This window comes from Bufo bufo, chromosome 6 (assembly GCF_905171765.1).
Source record: "Bufo bufo chromosome 6, aBufBuf1.1, whole genome shotgun sequence".
Taxonomy (NCBI): Eukaryota; Metazoa; Chordata; class Amphibia; order Anura; family Bufonidae; genus Bufo; species Bufo bufo.
In genome coordinates, this window is record NC_053394.1 from 134,101,147 (window position 1) to 134,111,838 (window position 10,692).

Below are 10,692 nucleotides of genomic sequence, written 5' to 3' on the forward strand. Positions count from 1 at the left end.
TTAAAACACGCCAAAAAAGTCTGTAATTTTCTCACTTCACCACACAACGGCAAATACTTTTTTTGTGCCACTAATACACGCAAAAAAGGGCTTTAGAACATATAACCGCCGCTGAACGGCAAATATATTTTTCTTTTGCCACTAATACATGCCAAAAAGGGCTGTAATTTTCGCACTTTACCACACAATGGCTAATAAGCCTTTTTTTGCCCACTAATACAAGCCAAAAAATGCTTTAGAACATATAACTGCACCGCACAAGGGCAAATAAGAAGTAGAAATATTTCCTTGTACTAAACCGTGTTAATGCCTGTATCAAACAACACTTGAACCCTAATAAGAACGGTTTGCGGGAAATTAGAGAGCTGTTAATGGCAATTTGGATCCCCAGTCAGTGCAGCAAGGTGTAATAGGAATGTTCCTCTTACTCAGGCTGTAGCCTCCCCTATTGAATGCTGTGAATGATTCCTCCCCTCTCTTTCCCTACACCTTAAATAATCTTTCCTGAACTTGCTAAATGGCTCTTTTTTTTTTCATCACAATTAAGTTTTTTCTAGCACTGTCCCTAGCGTTGCTGACGTCCTCTCCTTGCACTAAGAACACTGGAAAATGGCAGAATCAAGATGCTGAGGCTATTTAAAGGGCCTTGTGACATCACAGGGCTGCTGATTTGCTGCATGCATGGGATTATGGGTGATCCCACCTTCCCAGAGTTCCTTGCTCAATGTCCTCACACGTGCAGCAGCCATTTTAGGAAAAAATGCGATTCGTTACCATGAAGCGTGAGGAAATTCAGATTCGGTGCAAATCGAATTTTTCCTGAAATTCGGATCGAATTCCACTTCGTCAACTTCGATTTGCTCATCTCTAGTAGTAGACTTCAAAGGTTTTTTAAGATAAAGAGAAAATCTCTGCACCAAAAAGTGCTTTAAAACCACACAAAAAATACACAAAACTGGGATAATACTGTATATGTGTTTTTTTTAAGCGGTTTTGGTGTGGATTTTCTGCATACAAATACACAACATATGTAGATAGCCAAATACTGACCCCCAGGTACAAATCATTACTAAAATACTGCACAATATTTACAAGAATAAAACTACTAAAATACTGTGCAATATTTAGAAGAATAAAACTACTATAATACTGCTTCCTATGTACAAGAATATAACTACTATAATACTGTCCCTATGTACAAGAATATAATTGCTATAATACTTCTCCCCTTGTACAAGAAAATAACTACTATAATACTTCTTTTATCTACATGAATATAACTACTATAATACTGCCCCTATGTACAAGAATATAATTACTATAATACTGCCTTTATGTACAAGAATATAACAACTATAATATTGCCTCCTATGTACAAGAATATAATTACTATAATACTGCCTCGATGTACAAGAATATAATTACTATAATACTGCCTCTATGTACCAAGAATATAACTACTATAATGCTGCCTTTATCTACAAGAATATAACTACTATGATACTGCTCCCCGTGTACAAGAATATATACTCTAATACTGCCACGTGTACAAGAATATAACTACTGTAATTCTCTACCTATGTACAAAAATATAAACTGCTATATACTGTCTTATATGTAAAGAATATACCTAATATAATACTGTCCCTGTGTACAAGAATATAAACTGCTATAATACTGCTCCCTTATGTACAAGAATATACTTACTATAATACTGCCTCTGTATACAAGATTATACAGTCAGGTCCATATATATTGGGACATTATCACAATTCTAGCATTTTTGTCTCTACACTGCGTGCAGAATTATTAGGCAAATGAGTATTTTGGACACATCATCCTCATTATGCATATTGTCTTACTCCAAGCTGTATAGGCTTGAAAGCCTACTACCCATTAAGCATATTAGGTGATGTGCATCTCTGTAAATGAGAAGGGGTGTGGTCTAATGACATCAACACCCTATCATCAGGTGAGCATAATTATTAGGCAACTTCCTTTCCTTTGGCAAAATGGGTCAAAAGAAGGATTGACAGGCTCCGCAAAGTCAAAAATAGTGAGATATCTTTGCAGAGGGATGCAGCACTCTTAAAATTGCCAAGCTTCTGAAGCGGTGATCATCGAACAATCAAGCGTTTCATTCAAAATAGTCAACAGGGTCGCAAGAAGCGTGTGGAAAAACCAAGGTGCAAAATAACTGCCCATGAACTGAGAAAAGTCAAGCGTGCAGCTGCAAGATGCCACTTGCACCCAGTTTGCCATATTTCAGAGTGCAACATCACTGGAGTGCCCCAAAAGCACAAGGTGTGCAATACTCAGAGCCATGGCCAAGGTAAGAAAGGCTGAAAGACGACCCACCACTGAACAAGACACCACAAGCTGAAACGTCAAGACTGGGCCAAGAAATATCTCAAGACTGATTTTTCTAAGGTTTTATGGACTGACGAATGAGAGTGAGTCTTGATGGGCCAGATGGATGGGCCCGTGGCTGGATTGGTAAGGGCAGAGAGCCTCCAGTCCGAACTCAGACGCCAGCAAGGGTGGAGGTGGAGTACTGGTTTGGGCTGGTATCATCAAAGATGAGCTTAGTGGGGCCTTTTCGGGTTGAGGATGGAGTCAAGCTCAACTCCCAGTCCTACTGCCAGTTTCTGGAAGACCACCTTCTTCAAGCAGTGGTACAGGAAGAAGTCAGCATCCTTCAAGAGAAAAACATGATTTTCATGCAGGACAATGCTCCATCACACGCGTCCAAGTACTCCACAGCGTGGCTGGCAAGAATGGGTATAAAAGAAGAAAATCTAATGACATGGCCCTCCTTTGTTCACCTGATCTGAACCCCATTGAGAACCTGTGGTCCATCATCAAATGTGAGATTTACAAGGAGGGAAAACAGTACACCTCTCTGAACAGTGTCTGGGAGGCTGTGGTTGCTGCTGCACGCAATGTTGATGGTGAACAGGTCAGAAATGTATATTTGTGAATGTTGAGATGTTATATTGGTTTTACTGGTAAAAATAAATAATTGAAATGGGTATATATTTGTTTTTTGTTAAGTTGCCTAATAATTATGCACAGTAATAGTCACCTGCACACACAGATATCCCCCTAAAATAGCTAAAACTAAAAACAAACTAAAAACTACTTCCAAAAATATTCAGCTTTGATATTAATGAGTTGTTTGGGTTCATTGAGAACATGGTTGTTGTTCAATAATAAAATTAATCCTCAAAAATACAACTTGCCTAATAATTCTGCACTCCCTGTATACACCACTACAATGGATTTGAAATGAAACACACAAGATGTGCTTTAACTGCAGACCGTCAGCTTTAATTTGAGGGTATTTACATCCAAATCAGGTGAACGGTGTAGGAATTACAACAGTTTGCATATGTGCCTCCCACTTGTTAGGGGACCAAAAGTAATGGGACAACTGGCTTATCAGCTGTTCCATGGCCAGGTGTGTGTTATTCCCTCATTATCCCAATTATAATGAGCAGATAAAAGTTCAGAGTTCATTTCAAGTGGTGCTATAAGCATTTGGAATCTGTGCTGTCAACTCTCAAGATGAGATTCAAAGAGCTGTCACTATTAGTGAAGCAAGCCATCATTAGGCTGAAAAAAACAAAACAAACTCATCAGAGAGATAGCAAAAACATTAGGCGTGGCCAAAACAACTGTTTGGAACATTTTTAAAAAGAAGGAACGCACCGGTGAGCTCAGCAACACCAAAAGACCCGGAAAGACCCACAGAAAAAACGGTGCTGGATGACAGAAGAATCTTTCCCTGGCGAAGAAAACAGCCTTCACAACAGTTGGCCAGATCAAGAACACTCTCCAAGAGGTAGGTGTATGTGTGTCAAAGTCAGCAATAAGAGAAGACTTCACCAGAGTGAATACAGAGGGTTCACCATAAGATGTAAACCATGGTGAGCCTCAAAAACAGGAAGGCCAGATTAGAGTTTGCCAATGCCTTCTAAAAAAGCCTTCACAGTTCTGGAACAACATCCTAGGACAGATGAGACCAAGATCAACTTGTACCAGAGTGATGGGAAGAGAAAGAGTATGGAGAAGGAAAGGAACTGCTCATGATTCTAAGGCATACCACCTTATCAGTGAAGCATGTTGGTGGTGTAGTGTCATGGCGTGGGCATGTATGGCTGCCAATGGAACTGGTTCTCTTGTAATTTATTGATGATGTGACTGCTGACAAAGCAGCAGGATGAATTCTGAAGTGTTTCGGGCAATATTATCTGCTCATATTCAGCCAAATGCTTCAGAACTCATTGGACGGCGCTTCACAGTGCAGATGGATAATGACCCAAAGCATACTGCAAAAGCACCGAAGAATTTTTTAAGGGAAAGAAGTGGAACGTTATGCAATGGCCAAGTCAATCGCCTGACCTGAATCCGATTTGAGCATGCATTTCACTGCTGAAGACAAAACTGAAGGGAAAATGCCCCAAGAACAAGCAGAAACTGAAGACAGTTGCACTAGAGGCCTGGCAGAGCATCATCAGGGATGAAACACAGCGTCTGGTGATGTCTATGCGTTCCAGACTTCAGGCTATAATTGACTGCAAAGGAGTTGCAACCAAGTATTAAAAAGTGAAAGTTTGATTTATGATTTTTATTATGTCCCATTACTTTTGGTTCCTTAACAAGTGGGTGGCACATATGCAAACTGCTGTAATTCCTACACCGTTCACCTGATTTGGATGTAAATACCCTCAAATTAAAGCTGACAGTCTGCAGTTAAAGCACATCTTGTTTGTTTCATTTCAAATCCATTGTGGTATAGAGCCACAAATGTTAGAATTGTGTCGATGTCCCAATATTTATGGACCTGACTGTAACTATTATTGCACCTGTATACAAGCATATACTAACTATTGGATAGCTCACTTTGAGACTGAATTTTACTCCAGAATTCTAGTGCAATTTTGGTGCAAAATGTTGCATCTTAGGCCATGGTCCTTTCCCACTAAGTTCCTCCCCTTTTAGCTTAGCCCCACCCTCTTGTCAAGCAAGTCAGGAGAAAAGTGTACAAACCATAGTTACTCCAAATTGCGCCAAAGTTGAGCCAATTTACTCTAGTTTTTAGACAGATTTTAGGCGCAGACACATTAATAAATCTTGGTCACTATATGATAAATTGACTGCATCTTGCTAGACATGGTAGACATTTTTCTCTTTCCTAGGCCCACCTCTTGGCTGGCTTACTTTACACCAATATTTTGCACCAATATAATCATATAGGATATCGGTGACACCCCCTTTTCTAGACCTTCTAGTGAGGTTGAAAGAGTGCCTAAAACATAATATATGTGGTGCAGGGCATGTACACCAGTTTTTTTGCTGCAATTACAACCAGAATTCTGGTGAATGTTTCTTAGTAAACCTCCCCCAGTGTATTGCATGTTAAAAAGTAAAGGTTATCTTAATGATGGACTTCCATTAATGGCTTCTGAATTCCTCGTTAATTATACAGTGAGCGCATGATCTGGAAAGATGTAAGGCTTTAACACCTCTGTGAAGTAAAGCCTCTCCTCGTGTCCCATCTGTTACCAAGTAAGTTTAGAATGACAGCACGCAAGATGCTTCTCATTCCACAAGGATCACTATTCATGTATAAAGAGCTGCTTCCACAGCTTCACCATGTCTACTAGTAGTGACCTATAGTTAGGACATAAGAGGTTGTGCTATATGGTCAAGAGGACATACTGTAGCTGCTCGTTGAGGCTCTTTGCATCCACTGGAGATAAGTTAGGCTGCACATTTCATAATCAAGATTTTGGAAGCCTTTCTGTCCAAAAGCACAGTAAAATGTCTGACCGTAAGGAAGATAAGGAGCAGAGCCCTGAAGATGAAAAACGGAGGAAGGGTCTTCTGTCCAAGGTAAGAATTTCTAATGTTCAGTGCATATTATAATACATGTGGGCCACATATGGGGAGCATAGATAAGTTAAGTTTATTGGATGATAAGATATTAGCCTTATCTCAAACAACCTGAAGTATTAGGGCTCTATTAGACCACATGACTTTTAGGCCAGTTATCGGGAATAAGGGTTCTTAGGCCCGTATAATGGAGCAGAAGAACCATCCCCTTGAACTTGGCCCTGATGCAAAATCAATAACTTGGGCTCCCACTTAGAGTGCGTCTGAGCAGAGAGTCCCTTTTGGCCTCCTCAGGTACAAGGCTGCACCCCGTGGACATCTTTGGTTTCCACTGAGGAAAGGGAAGGAACGGCTGCACCCCGTGGACATCTTTGGTTTCCACTGAGGAAAGGGAAGGAACAGATTATCATTCATAGACTTACCATTCATCCAGCCAGTGAGTGACACTGATCAAAAAGAGTGCAAGGCAAAGGTGGAGCAATTGTCCCTGTCAACCATTGATGTTCCAATTCACATTGATGGGGGAGGAAATGCTCTGCCTGTATCGGAAACAATAGCAAAAGCTCCACTTTTGGGACCATGAATTCAGGACATCCATAAAGATAAAGTATAGTAGTAAGTTAAATTAATTTACAGTAAACTTTATTGTCATTGGAGAAACCCCATTAAGCTCTGTTAAAGAGTAAATGAGTATCTGAGTTTTCAGAAAGCTTTTGATATGTCATAGAGACATATTAGTAGGGGTCTGAGTGCTGAGACCCCCCCCCCCCCCCCCCCCCCCCGAGCCAGAATAACGTATTTTGGCACCATAGCGGGGCAGGGAAATGACACCCCCCCCCCTCCCAAATGAATTTAAAGTGACCTTACTTCCTAATAAATATATTAAAACACATTTAAAGGGAACCTGTCATCAACTTTATGCTGACCTCACTGAGGGCAGTATAAAATAATGACAGAAATGCTGATCTCAGCGGTGTGTCACTCATGAGCTAAAAGTAAGTGGTTGCCGAAACCAGCATCATAGTCATTGCAGCACAGGCCCTTGAAAAGAGTCATGGCTTCCTGAGAAGAGTCATGGTTATTCATGAATTCTTGCTTCCCTGCCCACCTGACAGTCTTCTACCTAGTTTTCTCCCTTTCTCTCTAGAAGAACTGCCAATCATCAGAAAATGGACGAGAGAGCAGGAGATTATGAATAACCATGACTCTTCTCTGGTAGATTTGACTCTTTTCAAGGCCTGCACTGCAATGATTATGATGCTGGTTCTCGGCAACCACTTACTTTTAGCTGATGTGTGGTCACACCACTGAAATCAGCATTGCTGTCACTACTTTATACTGCCCTCAGTGAGGTCAGCATAAGGTCGATGAAAGGTTCCCTTTAAAAGAAGGCAGTGAAGGGCAGTTCCAGGAATCGCAGTTGACATCTCAACGGATTTGAGTTCTTCACCTTTCCTTTTCTTCTCCATTTGGTCCAGACCATAACAGGCAGGAGTCTTTGGTCAGGGGTGGGCAGCCCCCTCTGATATATAGAAGACCAGTATTATCATATGGCACATGGGGCTTATAACAGATTTTTCAAAATCAGCCTCCAAATTTATACAGACCCCAAATCAGCCCCAAATTTATACAGACTACTGTCATCCTACTTCGACTCCCAATACTGTGCCCGCTGTGCTCCCACAAACACTATACCGTCAAAAATAATAGTGCCATACAGATCCCCCATAGTAATAGTGCTCCCAGACTGTCCTCATTAGTAATAGTGCCCCCAGTAGTCATGATACTCCCCAAGAGTGCCCCATTAGTAGCAATAATGCCCCCACAGTACCCTCAGTAGTAATATTGACACCAGTGCCTCCAATATTTATAACGTGTGTTCATTTTGGGGACTCCATGAGATACAGGATCCCCATTCTTGTGATCAGTGGGGGTCCCAGCGTAGGACCCCAACAATATAATAGTTATCCCCTATACTGTGGATCCACTGATCTGTAGTAACAGGAACCCAGCAGAATTCTGAATTTAGATTTAGACCTGTCTGGAGACCAAATCATCATCTAAGAAAATGTCACCCAGTACCCCATCTTGATAGCTACAATGTACCTATACAAAATGAGAGGATCAATATTTAGCTCTACTGTACCTTCAAATGCTTCATAAATATGACCTGATCTGATTGTCTCATGGCATCGTGGATGTGTTTGTCTCTTTGGGACAACTTTGGGAAATAAAATGTAAATCTCTCCACGCAGATAAAAATCATAACCATATCTGACCTAAGGAAGGAATGGCAGCAACGGTCTTCGGAGCACTTGGAGAAACAGAAGCTCAATCCATTTAGTGATGACTTTGACCACCAGCATGCCATGAACGTCCGTCTCCGCAAGGGGGATGATGGCTATGGAAGACCAGAGGAAGGTAGTAAAACAGAGCAAAGGGGCAAGAGGGCTTTTCAGCACATCCACAAGGAGATTGATGAAATGTGCCTCATCGTAAGAGACATAGGGGTGAGAGGCAGAGATGGCCGGATCAGAGTAACATTTGGGAGACTGTTTGAAAGATATGTGCGGATCTCGGACAAGGTGGTTGGGATCCTCCTGAGGGCTCGGAAGCATGGACGACTGGACTTTGAAGGAGAAATGCTGTGGCAGGGAGTCCATGATAACGTTATCATCACTCTGCTCGAGCAAGATTGACAAACAAAATGAATGAAGAATAACGTGGCTTCTATGTCTGTGATCACATTCATTTATTAGTTATTGTATGACATGAAAGGATCATTAAAGGAACACTCCAGACAAACCTGGGGGCGGTGCATGACACAAATATTAAAAGAAGAGCAAAGTAGAATCATGCTGCGGCGATTCAGACTCTGCACTATGCATGAAGTATATGAGGGTTTAAGGAGAGACCTATATCCTTCGCACAGCACAATTAAAGGGGTTATGCCATGATTGATTTAAAAAAATGAAAATCAGACATCATATAGTACATGACAATACCTTTCTAACAAAGCTAGAACCAGCCCTGTATCTCACATAGGTCCAGAGATCTCCACATTTACTGCTCCGATTGCTCTGCTAGATTATCTTCAGCCTGGCAGCTCAGTGGGCGTGTGCTTTCTGCTGCAGCTCTCTCCCTGTAACTGCCACAGCTTATAAAAGAGCATATGGCGGGTGGCAGCTGCAGATTTAAACTGAGCACGTTTGACCAGCTCAGTGAAATGGACAAAAAATAAGGAAAAGAACAAACAGCAGGTGGCGCTATACAGATACACTTTATTAAATATCTCACAGGCTATACACAATTTTTAATTACATGCAATTACAAAAGTATTTAGATCCAGGTGCTGGTTTGAAAAATGTACAATATGTTTTGTGACACAAACCCTTTAAAGGTTTTTTTTGGGGGAGTAAAATATTGCTAACCTCTCCTCAGTATAAGTCATCAATATCTGGCTGGTGGGGGTCCAACTTCTGGTGCTCCTGCCGATTAGCTGTTTGAAGAAGCTAGGGCATGGGGTAGGTGGATTTAAAGCTAGACACACACTTTAGATAACTTCCAGCCTGAAGGCTTGGATTTTACCTGTGTAAATAAGAATGGATGTAAATAAGAATGTTTCTATTCACTGATGGCAAGCAGAAATCTAGGAGAGAAGCTAAAACAGAATGAGTGTCAGGATATGCTGGTAGTTGTAGGTTTGCAACAGCTGGAGAGCCACAGGTTGGAAGAGTCGCCTCCTCTAGGACATTATCTGATGATAAAGACACAAGGCTGGACAAACTCCAAGGTGACATGTGACTGCGTACAGGCGACGCTATCTCACATGATCCCAGGGGTGACGAAATCTCCACTTACAAGTTATGACAGATCTGCTCACCAAGCATAACTGCTGTCTGTTCACTGAATACACAAGAGACAGACGTTTGTGTCTGCGCCCGGGACAGTTTTTTTTGGCTCATCCTCCTATATTTAGCTGAGTGGATTCCATAAGTACCTTGTGAATATCTGCATGGCCGTTCCACAAGTGGAATCTATGTATATAGTATATATGGGGTCATTTATCAAACTGGTGTAAAGTAGAATTGGCTTAGTTGCCCATAGCAACCAATCAGATTCCTCCTTTCATTTTTCATAGCTCCTTTGGAAAAATGTAAGGGTGGAATCTGATGTGGTTGCTATGGGCAACTAAGCCAATTCCACTTTACACCAGTTTGAATAATGAGCCCAATACTGCGTATCAATGTGTATTGTGTATACGTGTCTTTTATGGAATAAAAATCAAACCTTATTTCACTGATTCATACTGAACACTGACTTGTATGTAATCTGTTATCTGGTTGGCACAATTCCCTTCTACTAGTAGACCAGCACCATTTGGGTGACTGCACCCTCTGCAGCCTCTATACCATCATCTCTGCTGCCCCTATTGGGGTAATCCACCTCAGAGATTACAGACAATCGGCTTTAGGGCTCTTTCACACTTGCGTTGTCCGGATCCGTCGTGCACTCCATTTGCCGGAAGTGCCCGCCGGATCCGTAACAACGCAAGTGAACTGAAAGCATTTGAAGACGGAACCGTCTTCAAAATGCGTTCAGTGTTACTATGGCAGCCAGGACGCTATTAAAGTCCTGGGTGCCATAGCAGTAGTGGGGAGCGGGGGAGCAGTATACTTACAGTCCGTGCGGCTCCCGGGGCACTCCAGAATGACGTCAGGGCGCCCCATGCGCATGGATCACATGATCCATGCAATCACGTCATCCATGCGCATGGGGCGCTCTGACGTCATT

At 41.8% G+C, this 10,692-nt stretch overlaps 1 protein-coding gene across 1 annotated transcript; it reads left to right on the forward strand.

The window, feature by feature from the left end:
- The first annotated feature begins 5,826 nt into the window (after positions 1-5,826).
- On the forward strand, positions 5,827-8,873 carry LOC121005572 (actin-binding Rho-activating protein-like). Its single transcript, XM_040438348.1, has 2 exons — positions 5,827-5,898; positions 8,136-8,873. Exons 1-2 carry the CDS (start codon positions 5,827-5,829, stop codon positions 8,595-8,597), a joined length of 534 nt encoding a protein of 177 aa, XP_040294282.1. The 3' UTR covers positions 8,598-8,873.
- Positions 8,874-10,692: the final 1,819 nt, after the last annotated feature.

Excerpts from the sequence above, each read along its gene's own strand:
- LOC121005572 (XM_040438348.1), top strand. The coding sequence starts at position 5,827 with ATGTCTGACCGTAAGGAAGATAAGGAGCAGAGCCCTGAAGATGAAAAA. Across the intron at positions 5,899-8,135 it reads GGAAGGGTCTTCTGTCCAAG|GTAAATCTCTCCACGCAGAT; the intron begins GTAAGAATTTCT and ends GGGAAATAAAAT.